This window comes from Thunnus thynnus, chromosome 19 (genome assembly GCF_963924715.1).
Source record: "Thunnus thynnus chromosome 19, fThuThy2.1, whole genome shotgun sequence".
NCBI classification, from domain to species: Eukaryota; Metazoa; Chordata; class Actinopteri; order Scombriformes; family Scombridae; genus Thunnus; species Thunnus thynnus.
In genome coordinates, this window is record NC_089535.1 from 25744842 (window position 1) to 25771620 (window position 26779).

General features: G+C 38.1%; 1 protein-coding gene across 9 annotated transcripts in view; it reads right to left on the reverse strand.

Moving 5' to 3' along the window:
* Positions 1–11802: 11802 nt before the first annotated feature.
* The window catches only part of LOC137170309 (transcription factor 4-like), a 238616-nt gene continuing 223639 nt past the window's right edge, over positions 11803–26779 (reverse strand). For 7 of the 9 annotated variants that reach the window (XM_067573569.1, XM_067573567.1, XM_067573568.1 and 4 more), the window contains 3 exons: positions 25361–25590; positions 24729–24879; positions 11803–20627 (listed from right to left, as the gene is read on the reverse strand). In XM_067573569.1, the coding sequence (XP_067429670.1) occupies positions 20579–20627; positions 24729–24879; positions 25361–25590 (430 nt within the window). In that variant the 3' untranslated portion in view covers positions 11803–20578. Of the gene's footprint in view, positions 20628–24694; positions 24880–25360; positions 25591–26779 lie in introns of all 9 variants that reach the window. The other 2 variants (XM_067573570.1, XM_067573571.1) reach the window with 1 other exon arrangement.

Sequence of the window (26779 nt, forward strand, 5' to 3'; positions counted from 1 at the left end):
CTTTGGTTTTCAATTGCACGCTTAACCTGACAATGAATGCTTTTATGCTTGTTACTACAGTCAGTCAATAACTTTTATGTTTTTTAAATCTTTGTTATGATTTTATTCTACACTCTGTGCTACTTTATGGAATATCACTGTATTTCTCAATAGGTTTATAATGATTTTATGAAAGTTGAAAATACTCCTACGAGATTCAAATAATATTTCCTTTGTGACTTTCTGTGCTGTAAGAACTTTCTGTCAGTGGTTCCCCCGTTACACAAAACTGTGATTATTTGGGACTTTTTCAAATCTTTGCCTTTATTGTGAAATACTGAATACTTTCACCTCTTCACGCCCAAACCTTCAAAAAAAAAAAAAAAACAGTATTACCATAACTTGTAATGTGAGGTCACAAGTAGACGTCTCCCAACAAAGGTTGGACTCATACTGGCTTACAACGTTTCTGTTGGCAGTGACAGTAACCTATGTACATGACCTACTAACTTTTATTATGCTTTATAGTATTTTAATCACCAGTGTGATTGTTTGTGATGGTATTTATGGACTTACAGTTTGTCTGTCAGTATAAAGTTACACATCAGCTTTAATAATTCTATTTGATATTTAAGGCTTTTTTGGTCCAAATCACCAAGTTGTTTTATTCTAAAGGTACTTAACAGCAGGCTATGTTTGTATACTGACCAGGATTTTAACATACTTTATAATCTTTTGTTGGTGTTTTTCTCTCCATAAAGATAAAATCTAAACAACATGTATATAAAAACTGTGACGAGACACTGACCTTGTCGCACTTTGTTCATGTCCTCCTTTCATAGTTTGGATCTAAAGCGGTTTCTGTGATTTAACAGTTTTTCCTGGCAGGTGTCTGCTCAGCAAGTGTCCCTCAAAAAACATCTCAGGAAGACTAACTTTTCTGACCACAATCAGCTTCAAGAAACTCGTCAACTCACTAAGTGAAAGCAGATTTCTGACAGCACAACACTGCGCCCCGCAAACAATGACGACAAGTGAGCGCAGCAGGCAGGTTAAAATCCAACATGTGTCCAGGTAAATCATCAGCCTCTTACCTGTTACTTTGTTCCCTCTGCGCTGCTCTGCTGCCGACTGACAGGCTGCTGTTTCTTGCTGACAGGAGTTTGCCTTGTGGGTGTGTCCGGGGCTACACCTGCGGCACACCGTGTAGCCGTGCGTAATGACCCCACGCACGACGCAGCTGACGCACGCAGAATAGTTTTACCTGGCCGCCTGTCAGAGCTGATGAACAGGAGGGAAGAGAGGAGGGAAAAGTGATGTGAGGGACAAAACATCCAGAGTCAAACACAGCAGTTACATTCTCTGGCGGTAATCTACTGAAACAGTTTCAAGAAGCATGTTAGCCTCTCTCTTTATCTCTCTCTCTCTCTCTCTCTCTCACACACACACACACACACTCTCTCTCTCTCTCTCTCTCTCTCTCTCTCACACACACACACACACACACTCTCTCTCTCACACACACACACACACACACACACACACACTCTCTCACACACACACACACACACACACACACACACACACACACACCATGTTTGGAGATATCAAGTATCAGTTTCTCAGCGAAATGCAACTATTATAACTATTTCAGGAATGTTTGCCTCCCTGGAGGCGTTTGTTTTCTGTGTTCTCACTAATGCCACTAATGATCTTCAGTCAAAAAATTACATCTATATAAATCGAAGACTAACACACAGGAAAGAGTTTTTTTTTAATTCAGGAAAATGTTCCTAGACAGCAAGAAAATCTAGTTAAAAAGTCTTTTGGCAGTAGCAAAGAAATAAGAGACGCTTTCATTTCTTCTCTTTGAATACTTAAATTACACTGCCTGTTCAGGCTGGCAACCCAAACAAGAGTTTTGTTTTTTTTAACATATCCAGACTTTTATCATGTCTGGGTGACAAAGTAACTGACTATATATATAAATACATGTAACAAATATATAATAAAGTAGTGTGAAATTGATCTGAGATTCTTCAATTAACCCCTTCCAAAAAGTATAGAATCATCTAGCAAATAACAAACTATGATTACATTGTTTTTCATGCTTTCTATAATTAACAGGCCATGTAAATTACTGCATTATAATGCATTAAAATAACTACACAGATTTCCTTGATAAAGACCTGATACTTTAAGATACATAATTTTATGAAAAAAAAAAAAATCTAACTACTGTCTGAAATGCCAATAATTTACCTTTAAACTGAACAAATAATCTTTTATTTATATCTCTTACTGCATTATCTTTGACTGATGATCAGTTCTTAATTGCTGTGAGCCCACTGTAACGGAAGGTGACTCAGAATATTATCATATGAGCATATTAACATTTCGATCGACTCAGAGCTAAAATAGGATTTTGAAAATGAGGGGGACATGTCCCCACCCATCCCCAGTGGAAATGAAGCCTTTGGTGGCAAACCAACATACAATGCTGTCATTTTTTTTGGGTAAGAACAGGCTGGATGCCTGACATTATACCTGACCACATGTATAAGAATAGCTCTAAACTTTGATCACAAGATAGAAACTTGTGTGATATTCCTGCAGTCTAAACACACTAGTGAGGTTTGGAGTCACCTGTAGATGAGTGTCGGTTAAACAGCCACTGGTTGCTATGGTGTCAGACTGAATGCAGAGCAGCTTTGTGTTGTGACACTGACAACCACGCCTCACATTCCTCTGAGCTGGAGCGGGGAACACACCCATTCAGCAGGTTATACTATGGACTCTCTCTCTCTCTCTCTCTCTCACACACACACACACACACACACACACACACACACACACACACAGGTATGCAAACGGCACTGACTAATATCCCATGAATATCTTTTGTCTTTTATGTAAAACACTTCAAGAGATTCAAGATTCAAGAACATACACTACTGTTAAATAGATAAAAACCTATAATACAGGGAAAAAAATCTATTCAATCGACAACGTGGTGCTCTAAACCTCCTCCCTGATGGCAGTAGCTGGTATCAGTGGGTATCACATAGGATGGGTCGGTTACTATCTTGTGATAAAGCTGTTAGTAAAAAGACTGCTTTCTGAGGTTCAGGTTCGGGTTCAGGTTAGACTCACCTGAAGAGGGTTTTAACAGATCTATCTTTCTATCTGAACTGATAAAAGTGCAACACGTGGCACTTTATCATGGGCAAACCAATGCACATGCCTGTTCATGAGCTCAACAGGAACAACTGAGACAGAAGCATAAAGCTGTATTTATATGAAAATGTCAGTGTTTGGATGTTTCAATGGATGTTGTGACTTTTTTCCCCAAACTGATCACTATTAAAATTCATTTTAATCCAATCTGAACACAGCATCTCTGTGAGGATACAGATTAGTGGGGTAGTCAGTTTAAATGGATGGGAAGTACAAGGGGCAGGATAGATCAAAAACCTGTGATGAGCAGGTCAGGAAGGAAAAGAACTATCATATAAAAGTACAAGGCAATAAGAATTAATTTAGTATTGCACTTTCATTAAGTTTGGGGACTCACAAGAGACAGATTAAAAAAAAAAAGAATGGTCAAAATCTAAGCAGTGGATATCATGACTTTTTGTCCGTACTGTAGTTTGGGTCAACTTCCAAAACATTTCCCTTAATTCCCTCAGTTGACACTCCCTGCTTGGTAAATACCCACATTTATCAAACACCACATCCCATGTGTGTAACACAGGCTGTCTGTTCAAAATGTAGAAGGCTCAAGCCTAATCCCTAGTGACATCATCAGGGTTATTTTATGCTCCTCCAAAATCACAGAAGACAAGATACAGTTTCTACTGGCTGAGCACCCCTTGTGACAAATAGTTTTTAAAAATATATTATAATATATTATATTCGAGGCACCACGACCGACTAAGACATCTTAAAATCCAAAATGATGCCTTTCTGTTGACACCAGCCCTCAAGCATTTTACAGCCCATTTGGTCTGTTTTACCATATTAATTTTGTTTCGTAATTTTGTTTTCCCAGGTCACCCATCTCCTCTTTCAAAAGGTCTGCATATTGTCCTTTTAAGGTGATTTCTTCCTGCTCTATCCACTGCTCCAAAGTCAGACCTCCAGCTGACGTTTTATAAGATTTAACGGTAGCTACAGAGTGATAATAAAAAGTACAACTGTCATTAAATGTCATAGCCATGATATACACTCATTATACCACGGCTATCAACCAATCAGATTACAAGATTTTAAATACCTGTTTTTGTTATTTATATGTGTTTGTATACAGAGCACCTTTGGCAAATTTTTCTTTCAGGATGAATTAAGTTCTATATTATCTCATTTTCAGCTTGTAACTTGAGTGTACAATGGGCAGCTGCGTCATTTAGGGAAATATAAGTAACAGACTGGACGGCAGATATACAATACAATATCACAAATCAGGGCCAAGAAAAAATTGTGACATCCCTACTAGTAGTATGAAAGAGCAAAAACAGATGTTACGGTAATAAATGTGGATAAAATCCTCCTCTGTATGAAATATTGAATGATAAAAAAAATTTTAAAGGGTCAATATTTGTTTGTTACATGATAATTAACATGCTGATTAAAAACTTCAGTGATGCTGATGTATCAGAAATTACAAACTGCAGAATTCTACTGGAGATCTCAAAAGTTTCCAAAGATACCAAATATGACAATGATGCAGCCATAAAAACATGAAGTTTTGGCTTTGACTATCAGAGCAGAATAAGAGGCTGTTTCCAACCACAAAGCTACTTAAAAGGAAATGAAAGGGAAAACCGCATTGTAAGGAGTTAATTTAATCACCTCACACACCTGTTTGCTGTTCTATGGTTGTGGATAAGTTCACACAGAGCTGTACATGTTGTGTTGTGTCACCTGTAGTTCAGGGTGTGACTGCAGCTCAGTGAAAAGCTGAAGATGGGAGCGTCCGAGTGACACAACCTTTACTCACACATTGATAACTCACGCTGCTGCAATAAGTTACATAAGACATTTGAGCTGATGTACTTCAATAGTTATGCAGATAAGTCAGTATTATTCTTGCAATTATTTCCTTATTCTCTTGCATTTGTGCAATGATTCTTTTTTTCTTTCCTTCTGTTAGGTTGCTTGGCGTGTTTCTTCTCTTTTTGTGTGTTATAGTATTGGGTGAGAAAAAACATTCAAACTGAAACTGACCCCTCTGTGGTGGGATTTACTCCTTTCAACCCTTTGTTTAACCAGGTGCCTCTGATGAAAACAGATTGGTCAGGAATGATGAAAGACAAAACAGTATAATCCTAAGATTGATATGAAAGTTACAAAAATACACCCTTCAGCAATGTACGAGGAAAAAAATGTTATCATAAACAAATAGGAGGGGAGTGTGATGGTAAACCAGCAGACTCAGAGAGATGATTTGTTCTGGGTTTATTCTTATCTGAAGGTCCGTTCAAAAACAATGTCAGTGTTGTGTCTGTCAAGGTCACAGAGATACAGCAGATACAATAGTTTAATGATGTTATTAGACAGAAGGAGAACACTGTTTTTGACCCCACTGTGTGACCCTTTTTTTTTTCTTTTAAAGATATAATAGCGAGTGGAATGCTGCCAATATACTGCTACAACTACCACTACTACTATTACTTAATTCTCCCTTTACTGCAGCTCATTCTGGTACTAGAACTGTACTTGAATCTGTAATTATTACCTCTAGCTTTCCTATCTAGTGTTGGTTGTATGTTCAAATAGCTTAAAACAACGTATGTTACGAACAATAACAAAACAGGAAGTCACATAAAACTCTTATAAAACGCTTGTAATGGTTACCACGATCATTAGTTTAGCATGTTAGCATGCTAATATTTCCTAATTAGCACTAAACACAGCTAATTAATTACAGTATTGCACATATTTGGACAAATTAAAATTTTGACTTGATGATGGCGCAAGCTGAGAACTCAACACAACACAAACACAAATGTCAATGCCGAATTTCACGGCAATTCATCCAATAGTTGTTGAGACGCTTCACTTGAAACCACTAATGTCAACCTTATGGTGGAGCTGGAGAAAAAGTCAGAGGGCTTCATTCTTTGGGAAACATGGATATTGGTACAAAATGTCATTTTTGAATTTACTGATCAATGACCCATTTTGTTGTTTAGTGATGAGGACTTGCTGTACTTCTATTGCTACTGTTAACACTACTATGAATATTCATGCAGTATTGATAATGTTGAATTGTTATTTTCATAATGTGGAATCATAGAGACAGAGTGCAACGTGCTCTGAAAACCACAACCACTGGAGGGGAAAACATTTGGCACCATAATATGCAACCGAGGGCTGAGACACTAACAAAATGCCTGTAGCTAGCTAAAAACATTACATGTCAGAATGTCAAATGGGTATTTTATCTCTATATATTAACTATGTCTACCAGAGAGGAAAAGGTAGTTTAAAGCATAGGCTGAAACCAGTTACATTGTATTTGCAAATATGCAATACATGAATACAAAGGTTGACATCACGTCTACAGTGGTGATAGCACAACTATATAGCAAACTCCACTACATAACAGCCTGGCATGACACTTTTCATAGCTGATACAGCGAGTACAGGTTGTAAACATAGGCAGGAAATTACACGCACAGACATGCAATCATTTCCCATTCAGGCTCTTTTTACAGTTAGCATTTCAGCTGGATGCAGGTTAGCTATTCTGTGATTTAAACGTCTACAAACACCTCATACCTTTAAATTAAACAACTGTTCTGTTTTTACTTTCATGTGTTTTCTCTGTGATTAGCAGCATGTTCAGGTATATGTATCATTTTCACTGAGGTTTTGGAGCTGCAGGCTGTTTTTCGGTTTGGCAGCTTATAAAAACTTAGTTCTGGGTTCTTTACCCTGTTGGTAGTGCATCCCACCACACGGCAGCTTTTTGGCATTTTTGTGTTTGCTAGCAGACAGAAATGACAAGGAGGCACCTTCACTCAATACAAAGTCACTGGAGAGCGATGAACTGTTTTCCCCTGCGGGGTGGGCAGGATTTAATTGCGCTCTGCCTCTATAGTTGCCCTGCATATTTATTGTTGGTTGGAAATTTAATGATAGCCATTCATGTAAAATAACACACTTAAGAGAAGTTAATGTCACAATTATGTAATTCCTGAAAAGTGGTTCATGTCCTCCAGAACGACACATAAAAACATTTTATGATCCGACTCCACTATCGTCAGGAAGACATCACTGTTTCAAACATAAAACCATTTTATGATCTTAGACTGCTATGGATAAGGTTTGTTTAGTTTCAAGTACCAACAAAAACTTGGTAATCGTTAGGTAAAGATCATGTTTTGGGTTAGACAAACTACTTGGTTAAGATTCTCCTTCTCAGACCTTTGCTTTGCCACTATTTATTTAAATGCAATTTTTAAACTTATATTTATTGTAAATGTGTTTATTTTTTTAAACCTGACTGAGTGATTCACACAAAAAACTCCAATATGCATGTACCTTGTGTCTGTGCAAATGGCATTAAAGCCTCTTGAAAAGTCTCTTGAGAATAGGGGAACAACTGGTCATGGTTAAAAGAAACCACTGCTGACTGTGGGAGGCGGGAAACAAACAGTGTGTCACATGTTAAAGTTTGATATTTTGTTGTCCTGTCCATCCACCCCAAATTCCTCCCTATGCTGACTTTGTGGTTCTATAACAACGACACACTACCTCCACTACTTAACTCCCGATGGACTCACTTGAACATACGGATGTGTAGTTTTGGGGCATTTGCTGAAACGACTCACTGATAACATCTATTTAGCCCAAAACAATATCAAGAGAACCACTAAAAGATGATCAAAGATGATCTATGATGAGAACAGTTCACCAGAACTGGAAAACATCCATCAGCCACACCTGATGATTTGTGACAGGAAACCTTGTAACTCTGCCAGGTTCAGGTGAAAAAATGTTCCAACAGAGCTGGAAAACAAAACCTGTCAGATGAAGAACAGCAGAGCTCTGGTCAGTGTTTACGAGTGGAGACAAGGCCAGAGCACCACCTCTCTGTGATTTATTGCTTCTTTTTTCCTCTGTAAAAACAGAAGTGGTGGAAGAAATATTCTGATCCTTTATGTAAAAGTAGCAATACAGCAATATAAAAATACTCCATTACAAGAAAGCTTACTTAAGTAAAAGATTTTGAATTTAGATTTAGAGAAGTAGAACATTTCCTCCAAATGCCACTGATATCTGTTTAACAGTTTTTGAGATTTCCAGCTAACTAGCAGAAAAACAGATTACACAGTGACTCACATCTGCAGTTCTTTGCTCTTTCCAAAGAAGTGACCTCCAGTGCATGAAAAAGCTGCTCATTTAGAGTCATCAGAGTGCTTGTAATCAGTATTTTAACAGTCCTGGTCTAGACAACCAGTTATCTCTAGAGTTCTGTTCTGCTACCACAAATGTCTGTATGATCTTTATATTCCAGCAACTGTGGCTTGTAGAAGTCTAGATATTTTTAATAAGTCAATGACACATTTTTCCTCGTGACAAAACCACAGAAGAAGGAGTTTTTTCAGGTGTCAGAGTTCCAGAAAAACAAAGTTCATGTCTCGTGATGATTGATAATTGGAGCACTTCAAGCTTGGACGGACATAAAACTCTCCTGGTTGAATCAAAAGATACACAACTGTGGTTCCTTGATGAAAAACATACAAGCCTGAGGAAGAAAGTTAACTACAACCTTGAAAGTGCATTCAGTAAGAAAAATACAGTCAGAGAGCCTAAAATTATGTTGTGTGTGCTGCTATGGGCCAGCTGAGGCTAACAATCACGTTTTATAGAAATCTGATAAAACATTCAGCAACAATCTTGGTCAACTTTGGATGAATTTGGTTACTTCGACTATGTGTTTTGTTCCCCACAACAAAATCTGTTGAATTTGCCACAATTCTGATTCATGATTTTCTTTTTTCGTCTCTATGACAGCTGATGCTCATGAGTATCATTCTATTTAGGAGCCATCCACTAAACCAAACTCAGAAAAACATGATTTCTGAGGAAAAATACTCCCAAACTGCTGCTATTCTATTCGTTTTTCCATAGAAAACAAGTTCCGTGTTTTCCAAGTAACTATGATCTTCTTCCGTAGGCTTAAATTAAAATCTCCCTGACGTCACTTCCCATCACTTGCAGCCAGAAAAAACATGAAACCACTTCAATGACTCAAAACAAAGAGTCATCCTGAGCTGAAAGCACATTTCACTACAGACACATCATCACCTCAACAGGCAATACATTCAACTGAAGAACAAGTTCCTCTAAACTCATGACGTGATGTGAAAGCCTGTTCATGCTTGTTACAGCAACCTGATCATATAAACCTGTAGATACATGGGATTAGTGTGAACTGATGACTTCATATACTATTTCATATACTGTTTCTGAATGAAACAGAAATCACCAGAGTCACAGAAAAAGTCGTAAAAAGTCAAGATTTAACAGTTGGTGTTGGGTTTGGTGTTACAAAATAAAACAACTGAAGAAAATGAAGATTTTCACAGAATTGAAATTGAAATCATCTGTCTACACTCTACTGTGCTCATCCTGTTCAGGCTCACATAGGACCTACAGCCCACTGCAGTATGCACTTGGTGAATGCATCCAATGATACACCCTGGATAGGATGCCAGTCTATCACAGGACTGGTACATATAGACAAGCATATTCACACTCACACCTACAGGAAATGTAGTATTGACCTTACCTGTGTTTATTTGGACAGTGGGAGGAAACTGGAGCACCTGGAGGAAACCTGCAAAGACACAGAGAGATCAACGAAGTCAAATAAAGCTTCTGCATTCATGTTAACTTGTGTTTTTCCTGATTGAAGTGTTGTTAATCAATGCTAATCAACCACTGTTACCTCAACAGGTGATGGGATTTCAAGCTTTCTTAACAAGCAAGCCGGTACCTCAAGCTATTTGTGTAAAATAACAAAGTACATTTACTCAGTTACTCTACTGAAGTACAGTTTTGAGGTACTTTATTTTTTACCTCTCCACTACAATTAGTAAGATATAGTACTTTATACTTCGCTACATTTATTTGACAGCTAAAGTTACTTTTCAGATAATACTTTTTTACATACAAAACACACATCACCTTATAAAATATGACACATTGTTATAGATTAAACTACCCAACAGTAAAGTAGTTAAAAGCTCCACCTTGACTAGCTCCAACATTGAAAAGCTGCTTAGGCTGCATGTTAAGCCATCAGAAATTATAATTCACATTTGTAATATGACTGTGAAAGGTCCTAAAACATATTTCTCCAATCATCTTCTTACTGTAAGTGTTGTGGGCTTACTGGAACACAAATGTTTTCTGTGTTGCTGTGTTTATTGGTGTTCTTCTCACTGGCTTGAGGTGGGTGGGACTCTGTTGAGTGATGTTTGGTGCTTCTGTGCACCAATCGGAGTTGACTCAAACCGCAACAGCTGTGGGTGTGTTTACACATGGTGGCAGCGCTGTCAATCAAAACTGGACAAACCACATCCACTCAGTCCTGATAAAGCAGATTAGCTGAGTTTAGTGTCACTAAATAAATAATACATAATAATGTTTTTGAATTACAGTTATCTGACTGAGAGAAAATAAAATTATGGATGATCTTCTTGGTATGGGACATACAATTGGGTCTCATCCGCGTAGCAATGGAAATGTCATGCCTATGCATGATTTGCCCCAGGGGTAGCATGTATATAGTGAATAAGAGGGAACCCAAAATAGACCCCTGGTGGATTCCACAAAAGAGAGGAGCACAACAGGAGCAGGCATCTCATTACAGAGAAGGACCTGTTCGACAGATGGAAGATCAACATCACACATGAGCTAGCCTCACAGAGATCAACGCTATCAAGAATAAAACCAGAGGACAGAACAATGTCCAGGGTGTGTCCCTTTAAGTGAGTGGGACCCTCAACTGACTGAGCAAGATTAAAAGAATGCACAGTGTCTATAAAATCCATAGCAAAAGTGGAACCAGTGGGACAGCATACATGTATGTTAAAATCACCTAAAATCAAGACTCTGTCTTGAGGCATAATAAAGCTAAAAGATTAGAAAATTCCTGAATAAAACCAGAGTTCGATTTTGGGGGTCTGTGCATCAAAACACAAAGTGGTAGGGCCTTTCCATTTATCATAAAACCAAGTGATTCAAATGAGGAAAAGTTTCCAAGTGAGTAAGGGGAATATTTAAAATTCTCTTTGTGAATCACAGCCAGTCCACCTCCATGACCTGAAACCCTAGGCTGCTAAAAAATGATTAAAACCAGGAGGACATGCTTCATTCAGTGCGACACAGTCACCTGGACTTAAGTCTTAGTAAGCATAAATATATCTAACTGCTTTGATACCATGAAATCATTGCAGAAAAATGTTTTATTTGCCAGTGATCTGGCATTCAACAACCAAAACACCACTGAGTTGGGAGATGGAGATGGAACAGGAGGCATGGGGTGAAGCTGCAAGGTCGACAGGGACCAGATTATTAGCATTCACTGTTCAGTTACACTTCCAGTGGGGGACTGATTTTGTGAAAAGAAAGCAAATAACCATATTTCCCAAAATGATGAACTATTCCTGTAACTGTATCTGTGAACATACATTTTTTTTAGTTTTTGTTAATCTGAGCAACATAGAAGAGTTTAACAAACATCCACCAACATGCCATTTTCCCTTTGCACTGTGAAGAATAAAAAGAAAGAGGCTTTCAAAGCGCTGCATTATAAAAATGGCACATTTATTGCTACAGAACGGTCATGAACATGAACTTCATTGAATCACTACAAGATGAGAACCAACAGGCAACGAATGGCCAACTGTTGGGCTGGTACGAGGAAGAATAAAACCTTCAGCACAGAAATAAAAAATAAGCTGTTCCCCAAAATCTCCACTGATCTGGAATAAAAAAGTGTAATAAGAGCAACATCAACAATAACAACAACCAGAACCAGACACTTATAATTATATAAAATAAAAAACAAAGTAAAAGAATGCAACATTAACCAGAAGTAATTATGAAATGGAAGTGTAGGAAAAACGTTGCACGGAAAAATACAATGAAATATTTGAAGATTTGAGGCACTCAGCCACACACTGGAAATAAAAATCGAACTGCTGTGTTTGTGTTATGTTTAAAAAAAAAAAAAAGGATGTTTTGTATCTTCCCGCTCTGTGGCCTCTAACCATGATCCATTACACAGAAAACCTCACAGGCTTGTCTTCATTAACATATGATTTAAATAAAACATATTTAAACATAGCAAAATAAACTAGCAAATTCTTTTAGATATTCACTTTTGAACATTTCCAAAAAATCTACAAAGTGGAATATTTCATATTTGGAATATTTGTAATTAATCTGACTTTTATTTGTTCTTTCATTTATTTTTGTCAGTATGTGTGGTATAAAATGATTGCCCTTGCAAAAAATAAGCCAAATTCATTGTAATATTCTATTAATTTAGTTTAAATTTAGCTTCTACAGGGTGCACTAAGTCTGCTCCATAGAAAAAGAGCACTATAGGAAAGGAAGCTTTAACAAAAAGCCCAGGCACTGATAACAGGATAAATCTGCTTTATGTATTTTTTCCTTTTCCACCTCTTCACTGAATTGCATCAAAAGGAACGAGAAGAACGAAGACAGAACGAAAAAGGCCACAGTTCATGTATTTTCACCATTACATGATCATTATAACACTGAAAAATGAAGCATGTCTTTAAAATAACTAATACTTACAGCGAACTGCAATGACTAAATAGAGATGAGTCAAAATCATCTTTACATTAGTGCTTGTTGTTCATACTGTTGTTAGAAACTACAGAGCCCAGTGGAGATGGGGATTTTTTCCCCCCAATATCAATAATTTATGTATTAAAATCACTTTTTTTACTTTTAGTATTTTGGCCCCCCAATTATAAAATCATATGTCAAGTGTGGATGAGATGGATGCAGCTGTACAGGTTGTTGTTAGTCCACTTACAGACATTGGAACTCTTATGTAAATTAACATATTTCTTCAATTAGTGTGGAAAAACAATATGTGAGCCAATGAGTTTGATTTTTAGGCTTACTATATCATATTCCCAAATCTCTTCTTATTTGTTGAGGGTAGTAATACGTCTTCTCCAAGGAAAGTCAAGGATTACATGATGTTGTGTCAAAATCTGAAATATATTCACATCTCTGTCAAACATAAAGTGGACGTTGACAAATCAATGGAAGGTGTTAATATTCATTTGGAAATAGCTCATTATTTTGTAATTCAGAAGCACAAATTTATAGTTTGAGGCACCTAGTTAAGTAGTTTAGAGAGTCCAAAGTAGTAGATTAGACCAAGGACCTGATTCAGTGACCAAATTAAGCTTTATTCTTATTCTTGCTGGAGAACGTGGATGATAAAGCAACTCTGGACAAAGTTATATGTAATTAATTCAGAACTTTTCAAGGAAATCATACAGTTTCCATCCATCCTCAGCTCCTCAAAAATTGTTAGTTCATCCAAATCACAAATAAACATTTTCCTAGGTAGCTGTGGTATCTGTATAGAAATCTGCCTCTGAGACATTGGGAGCTTTGTTTCTGCTGCTGAAAATCAGCATCAGCTCCAAAGCTGTCAGATTTACATGCTGTATCTTGTTTAATGAACAAATGTAGAAATAGAAATGGAGAAATGAGACACTGTGGCTTTAGAAGCGGTTAACATTTGTGCTATTTGTTGATATTAGCCCTGTCCTAACTCAACTATCAAGGACACTCAGCTGACTGATGGATTGCTGACTAGCTTTTTAGCTAACGAGATCTATCATATAAATTAGACAGCTCTGGAATGGTTGGAGGATGTATTTTTTCTCTTGTATTGGGCTAACAGTTTGCCCCTGGTGACGAAATAATTTAGAATGTATTGTCGTAATAACTGATTGAAAAACAATGGCACTGTCCATCAAAAATATTACCAATTAACACAATCCAAAAGCCAGATGTAGAAATTGCAGTAGAACCATAATAGAAAAAAAACATTGTCCCAAAAAAGCTCTATATTATTTTTTTATATAGTCATTCGTTCAGAGGCCATTATGGAATTTCATATTGTGTGAATCTCAATTTATGAACTGAACTGAACTTACTCTATATGTCTTTGTCAGCACAATTTAAGAAAAACTAAAATACTAGTGTGGTTAAGAAACTGTAGCCCTCAAGACTAAATTAATTATTTTGAGTCTGAGTTTTCAAAAGGTAAGAACTATACTTCAGTATAAAACATTTCTACTGATTTATGAATATGAAACTGATAAAATAACAATGTCATAAGTGAAATACTCAGGACGAAAAGATTGAAAAAATTGGCTGCAGTTTTAAGGTATGTTTTTTCATGGCAGTGGACATTTGTATGAATTAAACTTTCTGATATAATCACATGAAAACAGGCTCCTCTGATTGCTAATTTTGCCATTTTCTTTTGCAGGGACTATAGTGCTTTTCTGCAAAAGAAGTGCCATATTAACATCTATACTGGTCATTTGTATAAAATGTTTAAAATGTTTTTTTTCTGTATTCTTTTGTATGGAAAAAATACAAATTAATATGAGTATACTTAGTATAAATGTACCAAATTTCAGATTTGTTGTGCTACTGATGTTGGTTAGTGCTCTCTGGAGTGTAAACCCGGGTGTATTTGTTCAATTAAATGTTAGCTGCTGTATCATGAGGAAAAAACTTTCTGTTTCTAACACTGCTGGGAAAACAAAGGACAAGAGTGGCAATTTTGAATTCAACTCATTATTGCAGTAAAACTGGTACAGAGTAACAGATTACAAAGCTCATGGCACAGTCACTGAAAAAGAGAAATGAGGTGTGTATGTACAACAAGGAGGGAAAAGAAAAAAGTTAACATTTTGGCTAATAGAAACATCAGGGGTAACATAAAAATGAAGATACTGTAATTCGGGAGATGACTTGATTATACAACAAAGAGAAAATATGAAATGAAGCATCGCAAAAATAACATTACTTAAAAAATACATTTAGCACTTACACTGACAGATTCAAGCCTAGTGTTTAACCTAGGTCCGATTCAAAGCAGCTTTTCCTTTTGACAAAAAGCTCAATTTTTATGGCAAACACTAAAAACAAATGACTGAAACTGTCTTGCACATGATCTGATATCTTTTTGGGGAATAGCTGATAAGATTGTTTGCTGACGACCTGCTGATTTATATTAGCAACACTCCAATGTTTTACAAATTTTTCATATTTTAATCTTGAATCAGGTGCTGAGGGTCTTTCAGTTAATTCACATTTACAACCCATCTCGAAGAAATAAATGTAGAGGAGTCAGAGCTGGCCCAGAGCCACCAGGGGTTGCCAAAGCGCTTTGAATATGTGAAGTCTCAGTTTTTGTCATAATTTATGTAATTAAACGGTCATAACCTCATCATTTTTGTTATATCACCCTATAACACAACTTCTGAAAAGTTGCTTTGACAGATTCTGTTATAAAAGACATGTTATTGGATTTTTTTTGTTCTAACCATATTTTTGTTCTAACAAAATTTTGGGATTATCAAAATACATTTTGGGGATACCTATAAAACCAGGTAGTATATTTTAAAGTTTTTAAACAGATTTCTTATGAATTTTTGTATTTGGACGATTTACAATCCGCATTTTACTTCACATGGCCCAAAAAATGTCTTGGGCCAGCTCTGACAGGAGTGATTCTTGGTGCAAGCAAAGACAATAATTTGAGTCACACTTCAGATGTTCGGCAACCGAAACCACATACAGTACTGAGCACCACTGACCAAAACTAAAAGTTGGCACCTGGCTACTGTAACCGGACGAATATAACCTCACTAGAAATCAAAACAAATTCATCATCATCATCGCCTCTCACTGGCAAGTCCTCACCCCACAGAAACCCCACAGAAAATGTTTTATGACTATTTACACATTTCTCTGCAAAAAATACAATTAAAAATGGTAATGTCATGAGGCATGGAGAATTAAACAAATATCATATATCTTTTATGATTTGATTCCTCCCGAGAACCCTCAAAATGTTCCCCACAGATATAAACATAATGTTGAAAAAAAAAAAAGATTTCTGAACTTTTGACCTCACTACATTTTCAATGTGACACATTTTTTCAACACACACTGAATTTTACTTTTTCATCTTTTAACAAAAAAACCGATACAACATATTTCTAAAACACAAAATAACAACAGTCTACATGTAAAAATATAACTTTTACATACACAATTTCAAAATAATGGTTAAGTTTGCCATTTTGTTGCATACAATTTACAAACGTCTGTGTGTCGTTGCCTTGGATAGATAGCAGTGAATGGAGCTGTTGGAACTCCGGTCCCATTTTGTCCTGCGCAGGGTGCCGTACTAGTCAGAGGGTGTTGTCATGGCAACAACAGAGGACACAACAAAGTCAGTTGAAAATTTATAACACTGAGGGGCCTCGCCAACTTTTGCCAGTTCAGTCTTTGAGAAAATAATTCCTCCCCAAGAAAACACTCCTTTGCAACAGAAAATAAAAAAATAACAAAAAGCGGCACCCTCCTCATATATCGTATATACTTTTTTGTACATTTATATATAGATTGATTTATTCAAATAGATTCTTTTCCAGTTTCCGTGCCTTCCTGTTGATTGGGTAGGATTTTAACCGCGTCAAAATGACCACTGACAGAGAACAATGCTGACGGATAGCGAATTGTGATGTTTTTTTCTTTTTCTTTTTGTTTTGTTTTTTTACATTTTCTGTAATAGACATGTAAACCAGAACAGACAAATAAAAAGTAATAAGAGAAATGATTTTTCTTAAAAAAGAGAGAGAGAGAGAAAAAAAAAAGAAAATCTGTTTTACAACATACAACCACACACTTTGTACTGAAGACTACATTGGCTTACGGACAAGCCGATCAAATATTGATAAAAAGCTGATAAGCTATAATACAAGAAGAGACGCGTTGTTCACCATGGGAACAGGGCTGGGGCTTGGTACAGGGAAGTGGGGTTCAGGGTAATGTAGGACTTTAGGGGGCGGGGGATACTGGGACGGGGGCTTGTCTTGCTAAATCAAGCGTCTGTCCCATTGGCTTGAAGCCAGAACACGCTGTCTACTTACATATAAGCATACAGTACATTAAATACAGTTTAGTTTTTTATCCAAAAAATACTTTTTTTTCCTTTTTAGCTTTTTTTAAATTCCCAGGTCTGGTAAAAAACCTGACTGCATAGAACCTAACGACTAAGAACAGGTTTCCCTAAGCTTGCATCCTATTAAAAGACCAGGTAAATGTCCTCCTCTGGCAACTCGAATGATATGAACTCTAAAAAGGCACATTGGTAGAAGTGTGAATGTTCAAATTGCATCTGTGGGACCGCTTAGGTGGGACAAGAAGCTTGGGAGGGGGGCTAGGGCTCTAGCTTAGGGCTCATAAGGCTAGGGTAAGCAGAGAAGACAGCACTGGGACTGGGGATTAAATTTAGGGTCTGGATTGAGGAGGGTTAAAACTGGGGCAAGAGCAGGGGGCTTTCAGATTGACATCGAAAACAATGGACGTTCTCTCAGATATTCCAGCCTTGTCTGTTGTCAGAGAGCAGACATTTATTGAATAGCAATGCAATAAACATTAAAGGTTTCTTCCTGACCTATCCGGATTTTATTTAGTCCCCTTCCCACCAGGTCAAGGCTGTGACTCTTGCCACTGCAAAGCCCACCTAATCCAATCCTGCCACTTTCTTTCCCATACCTTGTATCGCTCCAGAGTCAATGTTGACGATTACAGACCTTCTACCCAAGAAACCTGGGTAATTCTAAGTACAAAAGGCAACACGTTGAAATGTTAAAATGATATATTATTGGCTGGGCTTCTAGCCTCTTGAACCTTTCTTGGATCTTGACTAAGGATCTGGCTTCAATTGATTAAAATATGCCTATTATTTTTTTTTACAAATATTCAGAATTTATATGTATATTGACCAAACCAAGGTAATCAAAATGACAAGACCTATCAGCAGACTACATCAGGCATGTCTGATTGCTGCATTCACACCAGATTCATGACTCATGAGAATACATCAGTGCTATTCTGGGGGCTAACACTGTCTCAAAGCAACTACGTGCTGCCAATTGTGCCTTCACTCAGCTACAATTGGCCTGACTCTAACAGGAATTACAATGCTGTTGCAAAGTTCCAGGCAATGCACAAGTAGGTTCTTGAAATTTTATCCAGACATCACTGCAACACCGTCAGGCAAAGGATTGCAAGGCTAATGAAATTTGAAGCAGATAAATGAGACTTTATTGACAGTCCCAACAACAAGACACCTCAACAATGACATGGAGTCCTCCAGACAGCAAATGTCAATCAGAAAGCCCCACAAAGTTTGGTACTCGGGGCAGGGGAGAGGTCTGAGGCTGTGGTTAGAAGTTTAGGGTTATGGTCGGCCAGACACTAAACTGGGAAATGAAGGAATCTAATGAACCCAACGCAGGAATGCTTTGACTACTGCTGCTTGGCCCCCAGAGGAAAAGTATATACCCTTCACCCTGATGATTGTTCCCTTGCTTTCCCCTGCAGCGTCATCATCACTACCGGAGCAAACTCTCTCTTTGTCCATTTAGAGCTCTGGATTATCAGTTTGTCTATCTCTAACTCCTCAGGAGGTTGGTCCACTTCAATCCTGCCATGAATCCCCCACCTCAGGACATCGAGAGCACTCGATTCCAAGTGGAGCGATCGCGATTCAGGGAATGTGCTAAACGTGGAATAGAATTCACTTCAGTGCTCAGTCCAGCCCTCTTCACTCTCATCCAGCCATCCATCTACCTATTTTTTCTATCATCTGCCCATCCTCTCAAGCATCTGCCCAGTAACCCTTTGATTTAATAATGTCTGGACACCAGTTTCAAACTTTGCCAGCTCTGTCCATGCTGTTGAATGTCCAGCAAAAGACTCTGATTGGGGATGTTTGCCAGAGTGCTTTCTTTCTGTCTTCAGTTTTTGCATTTGCACTATGAGACCACAGCAGCAGTCTCAAATGAAGATATCAAGAAAAGTCTTTCCTTCCTGCCGCATTTAGAAGTACACTTTTTCATTACTGCATGATTCTTCCTTCTGTAATTCCTCCGCCTTCAATAATTTAAATACCCCAGTCCCTCTGGAGCCACTCACTGATTGATTGATTAATTGATTCAATGATTGATTCTCTAGGTATTCTCTTCCTCTCAGTAGATACACACGGGCCATTTGGGTACAACTGTCCAGGGTTTTTGTATTTGCACTACAAAGTTATCATTTTGCACAATTTTGCAGTCTGTTTACAGAGTCAACGTGGCTATCATCATGAAACACTAGTGAATATACATAAACATAAATATTCCAATTGTTTTACACTGACAATTGAAATGTTTGCAGTCTAGGAGGGAATGCATTAGAAGGGGAAGAACGTGTTACTCCTGTTTTTCTTGTTAAGCTCCAGCTCTTTCTAGGCATCTATGATAGTCAAAAAGCAGATTTTTTTTGTTCCAATCACTCAGCAATTCAAGCACCTCTGAAAAGCAGAAGGGTTGCAATAGATTTGCTTCTTAATCTTTATTCATTTTAATTTATACTTTAATCTGAAATGCGTGGTTTGTAAGGGGATGTATGAGTGTGTAGCCTGCATCTGTGATACTTCCTGGCATTGTCCTGTTCTTTTTTGTTTTGTTTGCTTTGCGTATCCGTGTGTATCTATCTGACTGGTTTGCATCCAAGAGGAGATCAGGCACAGCTTCATCCACAGTGTGGCGTTAGATTGCCATTCAGTCAGAGATGCGCTGAAGCTGTGTTGAAAGACAGCTGCGCAATGTTGCTTTTTTTTTTTTTTTTTAGAAAAAAATCTCTTTTAACACTTTGTGATATGTTTTGTTTCGTTCTGAACAACCCTCCCCATCCCCTACCCTCCTCACTGCCTGTGTCCAGTTGCGCTTTTTTAACAAGTTTTTTTGTCATTTTTTCCTTTTCTCATATATATATTTATATATATATAGTTCTATATATATATTTATATATAGAACCCCTTTGTTCTTTAAAACTGGGAATGCTGATAAAACAAGTACAAGAAGAAGAATTTCTTGAATGACGTGATTCCAAACATTTTTGTCCATTGCTGTCACTTTGTGTCAAAAGCTCCCACAAACTGCCACTTCGTAGCAGCCATGTTACAGCGGCCATTTAACGTCTCCACAAAGTAGCATCCAGTTCACTTCAGCTGGAGATGCAAAGTGACGAAAGCGACTAATGTGACTCTGCAGTTCATGTTCTCGACAGAAGAAGTAGACAAAGGCGAAGAGGAGGATCAAAGACGACAGACGAGAGGAAAGAGAGAGAGGCTGATCTAATTGGTCAGGCCGAAGTTCCAGAGAATCTGATTGGTCAGGCTGATGCAACAACGGGACTGATCGATTGTTGGGTTGTCATGGAAACGTCGTCAGAGGAAGTGGTCACTCATCATCTTGATGAACTCTGGCACCTTGGACCTGGAAAGACAAAGAATAAAACAAAGAAAGAAGGCATAAGGAGAGAAATTCTCCACACACATACATACAAACAATTATATATTTGAAAAGGCTGCCAAAAAGTATCTGTGCTGCACTGCCAAGCAGCAACTACCACAGCCTGAGGTTGAAGCCAATGTGGAAGTAGTGCAGTGCCACTGATGGCTGCTTGATGCTCCAACTGAACCCCAGTCAAAAAGCCTCAACTTCTCTAGAAATTCTCAATCATTTTGTCAATGAGTCATTATGGTCTCAATCACTAATTTCAGGCTGTCTACTAAGTGTACTGATGGTCATTTTGGAAATCATTGCTCCTTTAATAAGATTCGAAGACTTATAGTAGCTTTGATATCTGCCGTGTGAGCATTGATGATTTTGACACACCACGTCATCAGAACTGACAGAGTCTGCTTGGATCTAGTCAGGTTTTAAACTTGCAGCAATACAACAGGATCCTACCTGACCTGATTAGACAAAATCTAATATGGTCCTGGACTGATTTGGGTCGTGGGTCGGGTCTCGGTTAGAAGGAACCGTGTGAAGACCTCTACATTAATGTGCTTAGTAAAATTCATGTTAACCAAGGCAAAATGTGTTAGCCTTGATTTTAATATTTGTTTTGCACAACTATACATTTTGGCCTGATGGTTGCAGCAGGAAATGTCTGAGGGTCAGCCAACTCATTAGGATTTATCCTCTGGTGACCATAAATATCTACACCAAATTTCATTCTGGCAATTGACATTCTAGCGGGTAAGTTCTTGAGATACCTTCCTCTGGAGACCGATTAGTGTTAGAAAGAATTTTCTCAAAACTCCTCTTGTTGGTATGTCCAAGAACTTTCCAAATTTAGTTTGAAAGTCCTTGACAGTAGTTCTTGTTGATCTGCAACAGAACAACCAAATTCACTGAAATTCACTATGAACTTTAATAAAACTATTATGGAACTTGAACTTGACCACTGCATTTGCAGGAATATTTTAATCCATTTTTTAAAAATTTAATTCATCAAGTAGGGTGATATTTTCACTCTCAGCGATGTGATGTCAAGTTCATGCCTTGACCTCTCTTCACTTGAATACACAGGAGATGTAGTCATATACAACAAAAAGCTTAAATGCTAATTTAACAGATTTGCCAGATTTAAATCCCCCAATGCTCCTTTCAGTACTGCAGATACTCGGCCAGACGTGACAATACACTTCATGTCATTCTTGCAAGTCACTATTATTCAGCTCTATGCGCAGTGTGCAGCAAACTTCAATATTGAATAGAAAATAATCACAACATGCAATAGCACAACGTGATGTCATCATAAAAATAAATAAGGTACAGTACATGCCTATTTGTCAGACTAAGAAAACAGTCTGCTTTGATGACAGACTTCTGTCCTCTTTTTATGCTTTCCTGTGAAGAGGTCATCCGTGGTCTGTCACCCCTCTTTTACCCACATCTGTGCAAATCTCTGAGCAGGGAAGGAGGCAACCCCTGGTCCATTTACTGTGTCATCACGTAGCCTAGACACGGTATGATCTCTATTGTCACTCACTGTCCAGTCCATTTCTGATTTTATTGCTGTTTGCACTAACGACTGTTCTCACATTGCAGCGCTTTACTGAGATTAGGTGCCAAATAGGTCACAAGGCTCAATTAATGGTTGAAATAGTACACAAATCATGCTATGGCCTTCACAGTCACCAGATCTCAACCCAGCTGAACACCTACACTGTGTACTACCACCATCATCAAAACATCAAATGAAGGAATATTTTTTGGAAGTACACTGTTCATCCCTCCAGTAGAGTCCCAGAGACTTGGAGGATCGATAACAATGAGCAGTGAAGCAGTTCTGACAGTTCACGGTGGAACAACACCTTACTGAGATACTTTATGTTGGGTTTTACTTTCATTTGTCACCTGTATGTACGTAGCTCATGAATGTTTTTCAGCAGATGATGTGTCAGTTTGGTGAATGCACCACCAAGGAGGATTTCAAGTTCTTCCATTTTCTTTGACTATAATATAGCCCTGAAAACATTTTTTGTCTCAGGTCACTCCTGCTTCTAATCGCTAACAACTTTTGTTACCATGACAGAACATCAGAAAATAAGCTCAATGAGACATTTAACCTGCTCCTTGATTCACATGCAACACAAATACAATTTGGCTGTTTAAGAGAAAAAAGTTGTACAGACAAGAACAAAAACAACACATATTTAATAAAAACAAGTGACACAACACGCAATCACACATTAAAATCACACTTACTGCCAATCTGTTGTTAAAATGTACCCAGACCAGACAGAAACTAATTCACGTTCTCTGCCAGACTTTGGCTGTCAGGAACTGACACAAGTTCATTCAACTAAGGGGGAGAAATTTTGCCTAAATTAAATTTTGGGCTACATGTTGTCTGTGTAAATTTAAACTTTTTTCCTGCATTAGTACCACAGTGGCAGACATGACAATACAACTGGATTGTTTATTGATTTACATCATGATGCCATGATGTAGTAGTAGAGAGTAGAGTATGAAGTATGTAGTAAGTAAATGAGCAGTACAGTAACCAAAGGGTGTCCCCTTCTTCTATGTATCACCAAAGATGAATATTAATGTGAAAAATCACCTATTGCCCTCATGTAATGGATCATAAATCTGTAATCATACAGATTATATATTTTTTGTAGGTGGAGCATTTCCAAATAAAATTCCAAATGTTACAAACTTTTTCATAATAATGATGAGATCGCATCTGAGCTCTCACTTTTTGAAAGCAATACTTAATTATGGACATATCTGTTTTTTTAAAAAGGGGCATTTCACTGGAAGCAGTGCTCTCTTTTCTGGATACAGTCCAATGATACTAACAAAATCCGTTTTCACATATGAACTCCGGACAATGTCTGGAGGATCAGGCCTGGACATTTTCTGGGGTTACCCTTTTACACATGTAGCACACAGCAGGAAACTGTCTGTGTCAGACGCATCAGTGACGTGTCAGTCTCTCCAATTAGCGCTAGCTTCACAGCTGAGTATTCAGGCCCAGTCAAAACAATGCAGCTTAGCTGCTGTGTTTATCCAGCGGCAGTCGCATGTGTAAAATAGCAGCTGGGGATAAAAGGGGAGTTGACTGTTGGAAGTCAAAGAAGTTGTATATAAGTTTATGTTCTGCTTGTTCAATAGTTGTTTGATAAATTGCGCGTATTATTGCTCCCTTACTGCTGGATTTTGTTGCATTTATGGCAGCGAGCAGTTGTAATCCACTTGCTCGCTGTGAATTCTCCAGAGAATTCACTGTTGTATTCACACATGGGCTCAATTGGACATTACACAGACTTGGTACGAGGGAGCTGGCAGAGTAAAGTCCATTTAATGTCTAGTCCAACTGATTTGGACATTTGCGTTCACATATACAGCTCCTCCGGATAATGTCCGGAAAATTTCAGGTTTGCAGTGCATGTGTGAAAGGGTCTTTAGTTACAAACTTTCATATTGGTTTAAATGTATTTGTAACTTTTAAGCTTTTGCACTTTTTTTTTGAAGGTTGGACACCAAACAGGTAGTACTGTTTTCATAATATCTGGCCTATAATCCTGGCCAGTTTAGTGCAGCTATCCCCATTAAACAGCTGTTGATCAAGTTAGGTTTTGGTTTTGTGATATAAAGGGGTATCTTTCTAGTCGTATTGTCATTTCAGCCACTATGATTCTATTCTGCAGTAAACTAATGGTTCAAAAGTACACGGACAACATATTAATACATGTGGATGTTGTAACAACTGATGGACAAAAGATAACTTGGAATGTCCTTTTCCAATTGATTCAGTGAAAGCCAAAATGTCAAAACATTTAAATTAAATATATCTCAAGTAGTAAGCTCAACTTACTTTCATGGGAGGCATGTTTTGTTTGCTGTAGATTTTAAATTTTGTGACAAATGATAAGATTTATAAAATTATTTCTTAACATTTCTGGACTGGCTTCTGAATTACGCCTCTTTGGTTTGAGTTAAAGGTACAACAGCAGATTAGTGAAGTGAAATCTTCTGACCATTCAGGGGGGAGGAGATGTTGCTGCGTTTTACATTTGTCCCATGGGGTTTGACCCGTCGCCCATGATGGCGGCGGCGGCGTGGTGCGCGGCGGCCAGTGAGAGGGGAGCTCCGTCTGATGTTGCAGTGACCTTCTCCTCCTCACGGCGCTTCAGACAGGCCGCTTTAGGGTTCAGGTTTCTCTCTGGAGGGAGAAAGAGAGATGGAGAGAAACTATTAGTATTTCTAGAGACACAAAACGTGTCCTGACTGAGTCTTCTTATCCTCTTTTTTCAGAGAGGTATTTCTTTATGTTGGATCAATAAGTCAGCAGTGAGACTGAAGCCAAAAAGCCAAAAACTTCAGCCTGGTTGAACACAATCAACAGGTGGCACTGCTGCCCTCTCCTGGAGCTTCAGGAACACTGAATTTCACCTTGACTTTCCCCTTAAGCAGCTTGTGCATCATTTTAAACACTCTTCCCCATAATTCAGCTTGACATTTTTGGCATCTTTGGGAACTTTAGAATCTCCACTCGAATGTAACATAAAGTTTTGCAAGTTTGAATAAACCTTTGCTTCACAGCATGCATTATTAGAGATGGTGCATTCAATCTGGTGCAGTATCTGTGGTTTATATTGTTAGTTATTGAGGTCAAAGGTCATGCTACTGTATTGGATACTGACCTCGGACTTGTTGCTCCAGACTGAGGATGACGGCCACGGCCTGGTGCAGGATCAGTAACTTGGTCTGAGGTTTGTCGCTCTTCAGGTGCAGCTGGACCATCCTGCCCAGCTCCTTGAACGCCTCATTGATGTCACGGACGCGCAGGCGCTCCCGCGCATTGTTGGCCATCCTCCGTTCCCTCTCTCTCTCCATTTTCTGCTCTGGAGACAGGTCCTCGTCGTCGTTGTTGCTACGGTGACCAATGATGAGGACGAAGAGGAGCAAGGGAGGAGGAAGCGAGGGATGAGGGTAGGAGAGGAGGATTTGAAGATGAAAGTTCAGTTCTATATTTCTGTGTGTAGAATCTCATTTTAATACAAACCTGCTGTCGATGTTGTATGTTTGTACAACAAGACGACCTTTACAACATGATCAATAAAGTGACAAAATAAAAGGGAACAGGGCTTGGGGACATAATGTTGTGCTGAATTCTGGATATTTCAAGTGCTAGTCTGCCATAGTAATCAGGAACTGCTGTGATATTTGTGAGTTCACTTCACTACAGGTTTTTCACTATAGGATATACGCTAAGACAAACTGATGTAAATCTTAAGTGCAGAATTTACAAGAATAAAGAATATAATTAGAAATAGGTCATAAACAGTGTTTCAAAATGGCTCGTCTTAGAAGAGCAAAATTCAACTGCCCACTGTTTAAAGGGAGTTTTGCAACTTGCTCTAACAGAAAGTGAATCAGTGTCATTTTTTACTACAGTTGTCAAGGTTAACAAGTTATAAAATATTTATTTGCCTTCATTCATGATTTTAGGCAGAATCATAGGTTAAATTAGTCAAAAATGAACTTGATCAAGGGCTCTCAGCCCAACAGTGCTAACCATTCAGTTAGCACTGGTTGGTAATATCTCATTCACTCATTTACTATTTGCCACCTTATAAATAATAGTTTACAGGGAGTAGTTGATCGAGACACTCAATTAAAATGAAAAGTAAATAAAGTACATTAGGTAACAATTAGTAACTATTGGCCACAAGCACACTGATTTACAGCTGCCAACACGTCCCCAAACCCTGTGACATCATCATCAAAATCATCAAAATCAATTACATCATCATCATCATGACCGCCACCATCATGTACAAATCTCTGGGTTTGGGATCCAAATGTTTCTGATTTCAGTCGACATGCAGGTGAAAAGTAAACATGATAAACGGTTTGTTTATCGTCGGAGGAGTGAAGGCTGCTCGGCTGCATTCAGGACGGCAAATCAACATTGTGACCAAAACTTGTTGACACTTTTGATTGTTCTATTGCTTCAAACCATTGTTTAAATTTACTGCAGGTTTGTAGTCTCTGGCCAACAGCAGGAATATCTCTGTTGGTGTGTATTTTGACGCCCTGAATGCGAGGCAGCACTTCTT